Below are 15,887 nucleotides of genomic sequence, written 5' to 3'. Positions count from 1 at the left end.
GATTTGTCTATGTAAATTTCGGCAGCATGACGGTGCAAACCGTTGTCTACCAAACCTGTTCAAAAGCTAACCTGCAGGTATAAATAACGCAACCCAGCAACAAAAGGCACTCAGGCCGTCGTATATACAACAAAAGGCAAATATACAAGCAAACTGGGGGCTTCGCCCCAAACAAGTTCAAATATGCAACTGGGGGCTTCGCCCCAAACAAGTCCAAATCTAAAACTGGGGGCTTGCGCCCCAAACAAATCCAAAAATGTTCAAAAACAAAACCACGCAGACTACTGCTGAGCACCCTCCAGCTCGGCAACCCTCGCCATAAGGGCGGCGATCTCGGCATCCCGAAACTCGAGCTCCCTCGACAAACGAGCCGTCTCCTCCCGAGACTGGGTCAACTCTCGCTCCAGCTCACGATCGGCCTATGGACAACAAGAAATTGGCTCGTGTCAATCATTTCAAACAAAACTGAAAAACCAAAGATCAAGGGAAAACAAATGAGGTTCATACCTGACGACCTCGACCGCCCACGAGTGCCTCAATGGCCGTAGCTCGTAGCCGGTTGGCCACCCTCCATAGTGCCACAAACCGAGATGGCGCGACCTGCATTTCAAAAAAGAATTCTCAGTAAACTGAACCAGTTCAATCAAACGTGTTCTTACACGAAAACTGTGCAAAATAAGAACTCACCCTCCGAATCAGATGCTGCCAGTCATCTAAGCCAGCATCCGTCACAGCTACGTCAAAGTCACGCAGCTCGGAGATTGTCGTCCTCCCAGTCGCGTCAGTGTACTCGAGGGTCTCGGGGTACACTGGGGGCTCGATGCCCGCCGCCTCAACCTCCTGCAAAGACAAATGGCTCTCATTAATCGATGACCTTTCATCGTAGTTCCCGAAGTCAAATCAAAAATAAGGGATACTCACCACCACTGGCCAGTACGCCAACCTCCCGTAAAGGAACGCCGAGTAGTCCTCACCAGGCAGAAGAAGGTCGTCGCCGCCGGCACCAGCCAAGTCTGCCTCCCTCTCAGCCTCAGAAGGCTCCCTGAACATCGTCCTCGGAGGGTCAATGGGAACCGTCAACGCGCCCCGAAAGCACTGACGAGCTAAACGCTCGCCTAAGTACCACACAGGACCCATTGACGTCCACAACAACAGCCGACTCGAGCTCCTAGGTCGAAGGACCTCAGCGACAAAAGGAGGCGCTCCAGCGTACTCCGCCCAAGGTCTGGGCACCCACTGCGATGATATGAAGGCAGAGATCATTCCTAGGATCAATTTAAAACAAAGTATGAGAAGAATAAGTGCATACAAATGGGATACTCACGCTGCTCGGCTGAAGAGCGTTCACATCTCGCCGGTAGACGTTGTGAGAAGAACGCTTGCTCTTCGTCCGGCACATGACCCAGTCCCTCACCACGGGATAGGCCCTCTCCAGCGGCTCCGTCCTCTTGGGCGCGAGGCCCGGGAAGTAAGAGTACACCCACGCCTGTAAAACAGGATAGTCAATGACGGTCTTTCGATCTTTGATAAAAGAAAAGAATTTACTTTGATCTAAAGGAAGGTTCATACCTCCAACAGTAGCCCAGGTCCGACGGCACCAGGAGAAGTCCCCTTCTCCATCAACTCCGGACGAACCATGGCCCTCATAAAGCGGATGAGGACCGCAAAACCAGCAGTGACCCAATCCCAACGCCTTAGGGAGCTCAGGTCAGAAAGAAAGGGGAGAAGCTTCGTCGATAGCCTCTCGCCCTTGTCTCCGAGGTAAATCGAAGACAAGAACCACCAAAGCCAAAGACGAGCCCTCTGCTCAGCTGTACAAGGAGGAGGAGCAGACTCCCTCCCATCAATCACCACCGATGCCGGGGTCTTCCCCGCAAAGTAATCTCGAACATAGGTACTGGGTACCAAACCCGGCACCGCAACAGCCTTCGGCGACAGGTTCCAGCCAATCAACCTCCTCGCCTCGGCCGAATCCGCCCTCATGCCAGTCTCCGGCCACACCATCTCCTCGATCCCCGCACGGCACCGAAATCATGCCGCAATCCTCCAAGGTGACTCCCACCTCACCAAAAGGCAGGTGAAACGTGGAAGTCGTATCCCAAAATCGATCCAAGAAGGCGCGAACCAGGCTAAGGTTGGCCCGCAACTTCCTCTTCACGATATCCCTCCAAACCTGAACCAGAGGACCGAACGCCCCGCGCTCGATCATGGCTCTCTCCTCCGCCGACAGCCGCTCGTAGTGCTCCATCGCCGTCGTGTACCCTGAAAACGACCTGATGTTCCCGGCCTCCTATTATGATTCGAAATAAAGCTATCTTTAGTTTTAAGTAAATTTGAAAGGAAATTTGAACAAAAATAGAAAGGGATAGGCAATGAGTTAGGGAATTCCTATTTACCAAGCTCTTCACTGTCCTGTAGGACAAGTGACCCTCTGCAGCCCACACAAGGTGCCTACTCTCCCAAGTCTCCGCCCACGCGGGAGCCCCTCTCAGCTGACGACCCCCTCGTCCGAGGTGGGCCCGTCTCGGAATCTCCTCCTCCTCGGCAGCCTCCTCCTCGGGAATCTCGTCCGCAGCAGCCATCACCGCAGCGTTGAAGGCCTGCTCCAAAGCCTCCTCCACAACAGCAGCGTCTACATCCATGGGAGTCCTCCCAGAAGTAGAAGCATCGTCACCTGCAACATTAAAGCAAATGCAGGCCGCGTCACGTGACGGCGAGCCTTTGTTAAGGTTTTTTTTCGAGCCTCCAAGGCCCGAGAATTCCTCATTTCTGGCCATCCTTGGCCATATTCCCGCCAACCCAATCACTCATGTGACAAATTGGGTCAAGTCAAGTCTAAGTCAAAGCCTAGTCCCGGGTCCAAGTCGAAAATTCGGCAGCATTTCGCTATAATGGCGGTTATGCCCTAGAAAGGTGCCCTGCAAAAGTTGTCACCAACCAAAATTCCGAAATGACGGGAAGTTTACCCATCATCCAAGGGTTCCAAATATCAAATTTCATCGCAAATGGGCAATCCTAAGGCCATTTTCGAAGCAATTTACGATCTAGCTGTGAAACCGTCTCAAAATTCGCTCAAGGGCTCAAAACCCGATGAAAATTCAAAGCAAATACATGGTTATGTTCCTAACATTACCTAATATCCATTTCTAGCATCAATTTGGCAAGACAAATCCATTTGGGGGAAAAGCCCCAAATTTTCGATCAAATGGGTCGAAAACCCTAGATCATTGCGGCTCTAAATTCGACAAATACGGACGATTAATGCAAGATTAAGACACATACCTCGATTAGTCATATTTAAAGCAAGCTTTTGAATCCAACCTTGACGGAAATGGTGAAGATTTGAGAGAGAATGGAGTGATTTATGTTTCGAATAAAATGAACAATAAACCTTCTGATTTCGCGTTTTTACGCAGGAATTGCCAAATTGGGGAAAAGACGCAGCAGGCGCTGTGCCTCTTCCAAGAGACGCAGCTCTTGCTGCGCCTCTTCCTTTTGTTCCCTCCATACGAATTTTCAAAAGTTCGTTATGAGTTCGTTATTTGTGGGCCCATCTTTGGTGCGCCTTTTCTTCAATGCTATTTTACCATTTTGGTCCGTTTCGACGATTTTCTTTCGTTCTGGCCCGCGTTTTGTCCAGCGCGACAATATTTTGCAGTGTTGTCCAAACCCATTTTATCCCGCGCAGCAGTATTTTGCAGTATTGCTCAACTTATTTTATCCAGCGCAGTAGTATTTTGCAGTACTGCTCACTCGAAGTTTCTCCCATGACGATCAAGATATTCCTAGTCGTCAAAATAATCACCCAACGAGAGTTTGCTTGAGGACAGAGACAAGCAGATTCCCCAAAGTCATCAATATGGTCACCCAGCCAGAGTTCGCTTGAGACCAACGCAAGCAGATTCAGCCTCCAAATTTCCCAACAAGAGTTCGCTTGAGACCGACGCAAGCGGATCCTCAGCAGTTTCTACCGACGTCCTGCCGTTTTTTCAATATTTCTTGCTTCCCGCGAAGTTCGATTAAGTCTCGGTATGATTTCTTCTTGTGGCCTGGCGAGCTTCCTTACGTAGTCTAATGGACTTTAAACGACCCTCCCCGATAGTCGACAGACTCTAAAATGTTCCCGACGACAGGTCCTTGGCTCAGACCCCTTGAGCCGCCTCGCGTCGCCATAGTCGTCAGGTTGTAATCTTCGATTGACCTGATGGCTATACTTTGACTTTCGCCTTGTCCAAGCCTCAGTCAAAGTGGGGGCTCTGTAGACACCTCGTTTTTGCACCTCTCGCAAACCACCCGGTGATGATTGGGCCGCATGTTTGATCCGCGGAACGATTTGTGACATTTCGTAAGATTATCGTCAAGTGATTGCTCAAATATTAATGTCAGCCTCTTAGTTGTCATCTACGTCCCGATACGGTCGTTTTGGCGATAAATTAGAGTACATTCGAGTCCGGGTCAAAAACCGTCTTCATTTTCTCGATAGCCGTTAAATCCCGAGTCGAATGTTCGAATGTTCCGGATAATTCTATTCCATATTTCTCAAATTTTATCTTTTGGCAAATAATATCCCGTAATATTTACGTAAGATATTAAAGATAATCGAATTAATTCCGTCCTACCATAACTAAAACACGGAAATCTTTCTTAAACAGGAGGAAACCTCCTGGGAATAGACGCAGCAAGTGCTGCGCCTCTTCCAAGAGACGCAGTGGCTGCTGCGCCTCTTCCCAGGCCCTTCTTTGCATGATTTACGTATCTTTTTTATATCTTTCCGAGATTCACTTCCAAAGAGTCTCCGAAACCCTAAACCTCCGCGTGTTTAGTATAAATAGGAGCCTTCGTTCCTCATATTTCTCACGCGAGTGTCCGCCCTTCTCTTCTCCCTTTGCATTCTAGACTTCGTTCTTAGTAATTGGCGCCTACGTGCTTGAACCTTCGACCACGTAAGCTCGGATCTTTCCGGGTACCAGCCTCTCCGTTGCATGACCGACCAATTTGACCACTACACTCAATCAATCTAATTAATCAACTTGTTAAATCGTTTTCCTCTCACGAGGGCATTCTTTCCTTGCATTCGCGTCGAGCATTCACTAATCGATCTTCTTAGTTCATCTCGTTCCGTCAACGTGTAAGTCTGAGGGTGTATATTCCTCTTTATTTATTGTTATTTATCTTATCGTATCATCATTGTAAGGTTTATGTCGAAAACACCATTAAAATCGATTTCTAAAACCGTCTTTAAAAACCTGTTTTTGCGGATTTCCAGTAGACAGACGTCGAGAAAAGACGCAGCAACTGCTGCGCCTCTTCGAAGGAGCGCAGTTCCTGCTGCGCCTCTTCGTGAGGGGCGCCAGCTTCTCGCTTCTTTTCTTCTTCTTCGTCCTCTGTAATTTCGTCTTGCTTTTATTTTGTTTGTTTGATTAAATATTCGTTCACATGATAGCATAATAATCACATGTATATTATTTATCGTTCATTCACATGTTTAGTTCATCATAAATCCGACTTAAATCCTCTATAATCAATATTTGCGGGTTTTCGTCATTAAATTCAATCCGGGTTTTAGAGATTCAATTTCATCAATATTGAGTTTCTGGAATTCACCTTTGATATATTTGCATCCATATTCATTGTTAATTCGTCATATTCATCATGTTTAGTTTAATCTAATTCATTCGTTAGTTTAATTCACTAATTAATCGACCCTTCACATAATTAATCCGTTTATTTCCGTCTCATCCATGTTTTACTGTTTTGTGGCCTCAATCGTATGTAAATAATCCATTAATTACTTTCATCCGAGTCATATTATCAAATCAATCCATTAATTTACCAATTAACATTAACGATTTGCGATTCAAACTACACCTGAACTCACCCTTGAACAGACGCAAAGAATCGCTGCGCGCTCTTCTTCCAAAAGGCGCAGTGTCTGCTGCGCCTGTTCCAGGATGAGTTCTGTCTCTGAACTCCTTTTCTGCCTTGACGTAGTTTAATTAGTTTACGTATTAATTAACTAATATTCGTATTATCACCTAATTTCTGTTCGTAATTCGTTCCTTTATTTCTTTTATTCCTTTTTCTCAAATTATCCGTTTTAAAGGTATTTTCGACATAAATCGCCTATTCCAATTTAATTAATGTAATTTTCATTATTGTAATTTTCATTATTGTAATTCTTCTTTTATTTCATTTATCCTATTTCTTGTATGTTTTCATATGTAAATCGACATTAAATTCTACTTCGACCCAATTGTATGCTAATTACGTGTCAACCGACTTAGCCTAATTCTCACATGCTAGGATTAATCTATTGGATGTTGCATTGCATGCATATAGCCGACGATATATCAAGTATGAATAAACTCCCTAATCATTAGTAGAGGCCGCTATCGAGGCGGGCGGGATTAGGTGTTCGATCAAAAGAGCTTCCTAATACGTACCCTCACCCCTTACTCCAGATCTCCGTGAGAACCCGTGTTCATTGGCATCCACGAGAGTCATTCTAGACATAGAATGCTAAGGGTAACGATTGCTTAGTGTTCATGTCACTACTTTGTGTCTTGACATGGCACGAGGTATTCGAACGGTTCCAATTTCCCATAAAAATTGGTGGCGACTCCTTACAAAATGCAAACGCTTGTCCCTCGTTTCTCAACCAAGCGCCCCCGTGGGCGGCCCGCTGTCCACATGTGGGGATGGTTGTATCCTTCTTGTGTAAGAAAGGACTGCCTACGTATTCGCCCGAAGATGTGAAATCAAACCATGATCGTAGTTCAAAATGTTTTGTGAATTTGAATTGGGTTTTGTGGTTGTATCCCTCAGGCATAAGAGGGACTGCCTACGTATCCACCTGAAGAGGTGAAATCAAACCATGCTCGTAGTTCAGGGGGTTTGTTTTTTTTGTAGTGCAAATGGACGTTGCCTTTGACGGATCAAAGGACATTCGAAACGGGTAAGGTGCCGCAGCTTAGACTCGATAAAACATGCAATTTCAAATCAGAACATGTTGAGGAACTTGACTTGAAAAGGGTTGAGGTCGTTGCTAGTTGCAAAACTAGGCTAGGTTGTTGGTTGATAGGGCTCAAGGGTAGTATTTCTTGAGTTGGTCTAGGTTGGTCGGGTTTGTAAAGTCCTCCCCGTCTAGGTCACTCAGTCTCACTGCGCCCCCCGAAAGTATTTTCTTAACCAGATATGGCCCGACCCAGTTGGGTTTGAACTTTCCCCTCGGATCGACGGGCAATGGTGCTCGAACTGACTTGTGGACCAAGTCGCCCTCCTGGATGTTTCTGGGTTTAACCTTCTTGTTGAATGCCCGTTGTATACGTCGTTGGTATAGTTGGACGTTGTGTAAGGCGTTGAGTCGCCGTTCGTCTAGGAGAGTGAGTTGTTCGTACCTTCGACGGGTCCACTCCGCCTCAGGGACTTGACTCTCCAGTAGGATTCATAGAGAAGGGACCTCTAACTCTACCGGTTGAACCGCCTCCATACCGTATGCTAGGTAGAAGGGTGTGGCGCCTGTCGGTGTTCGAATGGAGGTTCGGTATCCCCAGAGTGCAAATGGGAGTTTGCTCAGCCAATCGCGGTAGTTGTCTTGCATTTTCTTGATAATGGTAACAAGATTTTTGTTCGCTGCCTCCACCGCTCCGTTGGTTTGGGGACGGTAGGAGGATGATCGATGTCGCTTGATCTTGTATTTGTCCAGCAAGGCTTGAGTTTCCGCCCGGAAGTGAGAGCCTTGATCGCTGATAATTTCATGGGGTACCCCATATCGGCAGATGATGTTGTTTTGAATGAACTTGGCCACTTTTTTGGCGGTCAAGACTGCATATGACTGCGCTTCCACCCATTTGGTAAAGTAGTCGATGGCGACGAGGACGAAGCAATGCCCCTTGGTGCCTATCGGGTTGTCTTTCCCGATGATGTCGATGCCCCAGGTCGAGAATGGCCAGGGTGATGTCATGGTGTATAAAAGGGATGGTGGTATGTGTTGTATATTGGCGAAGATTTGGCAATTGTGGCAATGTTTGACGTAGTTACGGCAATCGGCTTCCATGGTTGTCCAGTAGTAACCTAGCCGCATGATTTTCCGTGTAAGCATCATTGCACTCATGTGAGGGCCACATTCTCCGTTGTGGACCTCTCCCATGACCTTCTTGGCTTTGTGATGGTCAATGCAAAGGAGGAGAATTCCTTGGGGTGTTCTTTTGTAGAGTTGATTTTGGTTTATCACGAATTGTGATGCAAGTAAACGGATGGCTCTTTGTCCTCTTTGATCAGAGTTGGGAGGGAATTCGTTTTTGGTTTTGTAATTGAGGATGGCTTGGTACCAAGGTTCATCATGGCTTTCCTCGTCGTCGATAATGGCACAAATGTGAGCTGGCTCGCTCCTTCTCTCGACACATAGGGGCATCGATGTCATGTCGTCAGGTATGTTGACGAGCGCGGCAAGCTTTGCCAGGGCATCAACAAATTGATTTTCCTCTCGCGGCAAGTGGAAGTAGTCGACTTGGTCGAAGAATTCGGCCTCTTGATTGATCTTTGCTCGGTAGGGAGCTAAGCTGTCAGATCGAATTTTCCATGATCCGGATACCTGATTGATGATGAGTGAGGAATCGCCATGGACCCTCAATCTCTTGATGCCAAGTGTGATGGCTGCTTGGAGGCCGATGAGGCATGCTTCATATTCAGCGGCATTGTTGGTGACGGCGAAGTCTAGCTTGACCGAGATCGGAACATGTTCTCCCTCTGGTGATATTAGAAGGATTCCTACCCCGAAGCCTCTCAGATTAGATGCACCATCGAAGTATAGGTCCCATGCGTCAGAGTCGGCACAAAGGATGTCCTCGTCAGGAAGTGACCATGTGTTGGTCGTTGGATCCTCGTTGACGGGATTTTCTGCTAGGAAATCACCGACTGCTCTTCCCTTGATAACCTTGAGGGTTACAAACTTGAGATCAAATTCAGACAGCATGAGTGTCCATCTAGACAGCCTTCCGTTTAGTACGGGTTTTTCGAAGATGTATTTAACCATGTCCATCTTGGAGTAGATGTGGACCGAGTAGCTGAGCATGTAATGCCGCAGCTTCTTTGTTGACCATACTAGGGCAAGGCATGTCTTTTCCAGTTGGGTATACCTCGTCTCGTATTCAATGAACTTTTTGCTGATGTAGTAGATGGCTCGCTCTTCGCTGCCAACTGTTTGTGCTAGCATTGCTCCCATGGCTGTGTTGGTAACAGTCAGGTATATGGATAGAGGAATCCCCGGTTGAGGTGGCATGAGGACAGGAGGTTTGGATAGGATCTCCTTTATCCTGTCGAACGCTTTCTGACAGCCGTTACCCCAATCGGTGTGATCGGAGGCGCGAAGCTTCTTGAATATTGGTTCATAGATCATAGTGAGCTTGGCAATGAACCGGCTGATGTACTGGACCTGACCGAGAAATCCACGAATCTCCTTCTCGTTCCTAGGCCGAGGCATTTGTTGTAAGGCTTTGATTTTGGTTGGATCAATCTCAATGCCTCTTTTGCTAACGACATGTCCCAAGAGTTTTCCGGAGGTGACCCCGAATGCACACTTCTGAGGATTTAGCCTTATGTTATATTTCCGCAGACGCGCGAAGAATTTCCGGAGGGCACTGATGTGGCCGTCCCGTTCTTTTGATTTGACGATCATGTCATCGACATATACCTCTACCTCCTTGTGCATCATATCATGTAGGAGAGTAGTAGCGGTTCTTTGATAGGTTGCTCCGGCGTTGATGAGGCCGAAAGGCATGACCGTGTAGCAATATGTACCCCACTGTGTAGTGAACGCAGTCTTGTGCATGTCTTCCTCAGCCATCTTAATCTGGTTGTACCCAAAGATACCCCATGAATGATAAGAGAGCATGCTCGGCGGTGTTGTCTACCAGGATGTCAACATGTGGCAAAGGGAAGTCGTCTTTTGAACTTGCCTTGTTCAGATCCCTGAAGTCGACGCAAACCCGAATTCTTCCGTCTTTCTTTGGCACAGGCACAATGTTGGCCACCCAATCCGAGTATTCAGACACTTTGATGAACCCAGCCTTGAACTGTTTGTCCACTTCTTCCTTTATTTTTAGGGCCCATTCAGGACGCATCCGACGTAGCTTCTGTTTCACAGGTGTAGCTCTAGGTTTAATGGGTATTCGGTGCTCTGCAATTTCTATGTCAATCCCAGGCATATCTCTGTAAGACCAGGCGAACACGTCCTTGTATTCGTGGAGGAGCTCAATGAACTGTTGTCTTTCCGAGGGGTCCAGGGTTGTCCCTATCCTAAGTTCTTGAGGTGTATTATCGGTTCCTACGTTAATAAGTTCGGTTTCCTCAATGATGGGGGTTCTGGTGTCCCGTTTGTCAAGTTCTTTGGCTAAGTGAGGTGGGTAGTCACTCAAGTCAAGTTCCTCATAATCATTCAGAATTGCATTGCAGTTAAATTGAGACGAGTCATAAGCAAACTTAGCGTTCATTAAGTTGACACGAGCGAAAAGCTCGGAAAGGACAGACATCTCATGGTCAGTCAGAGGCGACACGACAGAGGAAGTGGCCCCTGGAATAGGCTTCAGGTTGTCACCTTTCATGGGAGTAGGGGTGACCCTAGTAGACTCAGCCTCTGAATCAGCCACGACTTTGTGGTAAACAGTGGGAATGGGACCTTGACTGGGACATCCGGAGTGTTAGGAGCTATGACACACTCTGACTCCGACTCAGACTCATACTCTTCCTCACTTCCCTCCTTGAACATAGGGCCTTCTCCAGTTGTTATCTTGAGAATGCGGCCTTGGCGATCGGTCCACTTGATGGTTTTCCTCCGACCGGGTGGCTTTCTCCGGTCGATGATTGGAGATCAAGGCGGTTGAGTCAAATTGATTGTCTTTCAGGGCGATGTTGATGATGTCCTCATAGTCGAGGTGTTTGACGTTATCTTCCCCGAATAGGAGTGTGACAGCTTGTCCGTCGAGGCATGGTGACGGTTTGGACTTAGTTGATGCAGCTTCGATGTTGTCGGGGATAAAGTAGTAGTCCTGGAAAACTTCCACTCCCGGGTATCTAGCCTTGGCCACAGAGTCATAGATTTGTTCTGGAAAACCGTGGTAGAGCTCGGACTCTCCCTCGGGGACAAAGTATCCGTTGAGAGTCAGGTGGTAGGGACGGAGGATAACCCCGTGCTTCTTGCATTCTCGGATTAGGAGGTTCATCTCCTGGATATCTTTGTCAGTAGGTTCGTATCCCAGCCCAAAGGGAATGTTGGGGACCTTAGCCTGTTTCAAGGGAGGCAATGGGTCCTTTAGTGGATTGAGCGGCAAACCCGGGAAATAACCCTAACGCATCATGATACGTTTGATCGCGAGGTTGGTGAACGGGTCACACTCAGAGATCGCCGATTCATCAGTTATGGCGTTCACGGCTTGGAAACCCCACATTTCATTGTCGTCCTCTTCAATGGCTTGGGAGGTTACCCCTCTTCTCATAACTGCTTTGATTGGGGAAGCGGGGATCGTGATCGTTTTCCCGTTAAAGGGGACCCTGATCTTTTGGTGGAGCGTTGATGTGACCGCCTTGACGGCGTGAATCCAGGGACTTCCCAGGAGCATGTTGAAGGACGCGTCGATGCCGACCACTTGAAAACTGGGTTGTCTTTCCAGTGGCCCGGTTGCGACGGTTAAAGTGACTAGCCCAGCGACCTTGCGACGAGTGCCGTCGTAGGCGCGTACTCCTTGATTTTTTGGGATTAAGTAAGATTCCTTGATACCCAGCCTGTGGCCAGTTTTGAGAGGAATGACATTCACAGCGGAACCGTCATCCACGAGGACCATTGGTATATTCTTTTGGAGGCATTGTTCGGTGATGTACAGGGCCAGGTTATGATTGGCTCCGAACAGGGAGATATGCTCGTCGAAGAAGACGACCGGGTTACTCAGATCAGGGGCGTCTCTCGTCATGTGTGCCACTATTTCTTCTGGGGAAGAGGTGGAGGGCACGGTTAGTCTTCCCAAGGCCTGCAGTAAGGCCTGTCGGTGCTCAAAAGACGTTGCGATCAATTGCCAAATTGAGATTTCGGCCTTTGCTTTCTGGAGCTGTTTCAGGATTGATTTCTCGGGAGCCTTTGGTTGAGTGTCCACTTCCGGGACGATTTGTTCATTCGTTGTTGGAACGACCGCTGGGTTGCTCGGATTCTGATAGGGACGTCCGGACCGGGTGAGGTGTCCGATTTCCTTCGTCCGCTTTTCATTCCCCGGGATGACATAGACATCCTCAACATCATCCCGCCATATGCCGTTAATTTCAGGGTCTCGAGGATATCTTGGAGGGGTATTCCTCGGTGGGTAGTTCTTGTGGGGAATATTTTTGTGAGGGCGATTTTTATGGGGGTAGTTATTTTGAGGGTAGTTATTTTGAGGGTGATTTTCGTGAGGTCTATGCCAGAATGGTCGCGGGAGCAATCCATCCTGGGGTGGGTAGTTTTGAATGCTTGGGGAATTCTCCCTCGGACGCGGCGTTGGGGGATTGAAGATGAGTCGACGGTAGGCGTCGTCGAGTCGGGTGATTCTCTCAGAGAGGCTGGCTATGGCCTCTTCAACTTGCTGAAACATAGTGAGCATGGTGGCGGATCGAACACGAACACTCCGTCCTCGAAGGATCCTTTTCCGCAACATTCACCTCGTCGTCAATTGGCGAGATGAGATGAGAGCGATCTAGGGTCGGCTCATCGTCGAGATGGCGTGAATTCCCAGGGGATTCATCTTGTTGTTCGGCTTAGTTGGTGGGGGTATAGGCAAATCTCCCTTCTCAATCATGTCTTGAATGAGGTGCTTGAGTTTGAAGCAATTTTTGGTATCATGCCCTTTCCCTCGATGATACTGGCAGTAGGCGTTGGGGTTCCAAAATCGGGATTTCTTGGCGTCGGTCGGGTCCGGGGTGGGCCCGATCGGTTGTAACTTCCCTTGGTCCATGAGCCTTTTCAAGGCACTTGCATAAGTCGACCCTATGTTGGTGAACACTCTCTGAGGGCGTTCAGTTTTCTTGGCAGATGGTTCGACGAGGTTAACCTCATCAATCTTGTTTTTCTGACCGTAAGGGCGTGATCCGGTTGAGGTGGATCCCTGATAACCCCTGTCAGTGGTCTTTGCTAAGACACCCTTTCGGAGGTCGTCCTCAATACGTGTCCCTAGAATCTGCATATCTTGAAAAGTTTTGATATTCTGATACCTCGGTAGGTTGGCATAAACCGGGCGGAGGTTGTTGACAAATTTTTCCACCAGAGTTGATTCACTCGGCTTACTGACCAACTGAGTACTCACCCTCCTCCAACGGGTTAGGAACTCAGTGAATCCTTCCTTGTCGTTTTGGGTTAACACCTCGAGAGTACGGGTGTTGGCCTGGATTTCGACGTTGTCGAAATACTGTTTGGCAAACTCAACTGCGATCTCATCCCAAGTGGTAAGTTTTTTTGGGTCCAAGGAGTAGTACCATTGGCGAGAAATCGGCTCCAAAGAGGATGGGAAGATCCTGGTAAAAAGCTCATGTTTGACCCCCTTAATGGCCATGTAGTCCTTGAAAGCACGGATGTGGTTGAGTGGGTCCTCCACTCCCTTGAACTTAGGCACATCAGTCAGGATGAAGTTGTCAGGTAACTGGTCCCCAACAGGTTCGAACCTTCGGTTATTTTCAAGGTGGATGTTGTTACCCCGGGCTAGGAGTTGTTCCTCCAAGAGTTTCGGCCTCTTCTCAGTTTCAGTCAGAGGTGGGGTATTATGTTCCCCAATTTCATTGTTCTCGAGGGCGTCGATACGGGTCTCGACGCGATCCAGGGTGACCTTAAGAGCGGTAAGCAGGCTGGCTTGCTGATCAGTTGTGACATCTCTGTTGTTATCATTGTTGTTGTGGTTGACAGACGAAGTTGAAGACGGGGCCATGGCTCTGAGGAAGAAAAACGGCTCACATTATAACTCAATCCGACACGGTTCCAAGACTGAACGCAGACAACACAGAGGACGAGACAAAGATCGACTCAACAAGACGGGGTGACCGTGTGTGGTCCCTCGGTGCTGACTCGATTTATGACGTGACGGTGTTTGACCGAACCTTTGACACGAGTCCAATTATGACGGCGTGATGCCATTGGACGGGTCTCGTGGTGAGACGACTCATAAGTAAAGACCCATAAGTACGTTTGCTTTGACTCGATAGACACGAGGCGGAATTGGAATGGTGGACTGAAGTTTTCGAAAATAGAAATTTTCAAGATTCATTTGTCACTTTATTGGGCGGCTTCCGAAGATAGAAATCTACGCAAGTCGATCAGTTGAAAAGGGTTGTCTTAAGTTTGTTTGCAAAAGACGGTTTGAGTTTGAGTCGGCCCGGAAAACAGTGTGTTGCTTCCCAAGACGGTTTTGAAATTCAAAATTGTATGTTTTGAAAATCGAGTTTGAAATGTTTGAAAAGGTCTCGGGGACGGTGTATGGTCCTCGGGATCCCGAAAGTATCTCGAGAAAAGGGTGTGTGCTTTTCTCGGGTTTTGAAAGAGAGCCATTTTCGACGCGAAACGGGTTAAAATCCGTGTCTAGACGCCGCGATTATAATGGCGTAAAAAGGTGATTTGAAATGGTTAAACAAAACCGGGTTTGAAAATCGTCATTACGACGGCCTAAAAAGGCGTGTTGAAATGGTTATACAAAACCGGGTTTGAAAATCATCATTACGACGGCCTAGAAAGGCGTGTTAAAATGGTTATACAAAACCGGGTTTGAAATTCGTCATTATGACGGCCTAGAAAGGCGTGTTGAAATGGTTATACAAAACCGGGTTTGAAAATCATCATTATGACGGCCTAAAAAGGCGTGTTGAAATGGTTATACAAAACCGGGTTTGAAAATCGTCATTACGACGGCCTAGGAAGGCGTGTTGAAATGGTTATACAAAACCGAGTTTGAAAATCGTCATTATGACGGCCTAAAAAGGCGTGTTGAAATGGTTATACAAAACCGGCTTTGAAAATCGTCATTACGACGGCCTAGGAAGGCGTGTTGAAATGGTTATACAAAATCGAGTTTGAAAAATCGTCATTACGACGGCCTAGGAAGGCGTGCATCGGTCGGCTAAAGACCGAGGTTTGAAATGGCCATTATAACGGCACAAAAAGGGTGTTTTTGAAAGTTTGAAAATGACACGGACGGACTTATGATCAAATAGCACATAAGCACTCACAGTTCATTATATTATGCATCATGCAGACACGGGTTTTGGCTTAGAAGGGTGGGTTACACACCAAGCAATCAAACCCCGATTTGGGAGAGGGATACCAATCCAAACAAAATGTGTAAGGAGGGTGCCCTAGCCTCGTGCTCGATAGTGATGAAAGCTCTTTGACGAAACAGAAATGTGTAACGTCAATGGTATGCTTGACTCAATCGGGATTCGAAACGCGGGGATGAGAAAACTCACGCCGACGGGACGAGCCAATTGGTCGAAAAGGGTTAGGTTGTGGGCCCGGACAAGGAACTCGACCGTGACTGTAATATCAATTAATGCATTCCAACCAAGACCTCGTTCGAGTCTCACCATCTAGGGATCACAAAGACGTAAGTGTCCTAGTTTTCCCCAGCGGAGTCGCCAATCTGTGGACATGGCCACCTACACGCCTAGCCAATCTGCGGACGTATAACGGTCTTTTGAAAGCCACGCTCAGCGGCGTAAAAATGCCTTCGACCGGATCGTTTTAGATCGGTCGGTTTCGTCTCGGTAAGGGTCTCGAAACGATTAGAGATGTTCGGAGTCGCCACCAAGCATTTGTGGGATGCCTGGAACCCGTTCGAATTCCACTTTATACCTCGGTCAAATCGAAGCACAAAGCAGCGTTTGACATA

At 47.6% G+C, this 15,887-nt stretch overlaps 1 protein-coding gene across 1 annotated transcript; it reads right to left on the bottom strand.

Annotated features, from left to right (window-relative positions):
* Nucleotides 1-281: 281 nt before the first annotated feature.
* Nucleotides 282-2,004, bottom strand: LOC141600924 (uncharacterized). Its single transcript, XM_074421180.1, has 6 exons — nt 1,570-2,004; nt 1,325-1,486; nt 922-1,236; nt 688-840; nt 508-600; nt 282-419 (listed from the first exon to the last, which is right to left on the bottom strand). Exons 1-6 carry the CDS (start codon nt 2,002-2,004, stop codon nt 282-284), a joined length of 1,296 nt encoding a protein of 431 aa, XP_074277281.1.
* Nucleotides 2,005-15,887: the final 13,883 nt, after the last annotated feature.

The sequence above is a fragment of the Silene latifolia genome, chromosome 9 (assembly GCF_048544455.1).
Source record: "Silene latifolia isolate original U9 population chromosome 9, ASM4854445v1, whole genome shotgun sequence".
In the NCBI taxonomy this organism is placed as follows: Eukaryota; Viridiplantae; Streptophyta; class Magnoliopsida; order Caryophyllales; family Caryophyllaceae; genus Silene; species Silene latifolia.
The sequence above is the reverse complement of the archived record's forward strand: the minus strand, read 5'-3'. Positions and strand labels throughout refer to the sequence as shown.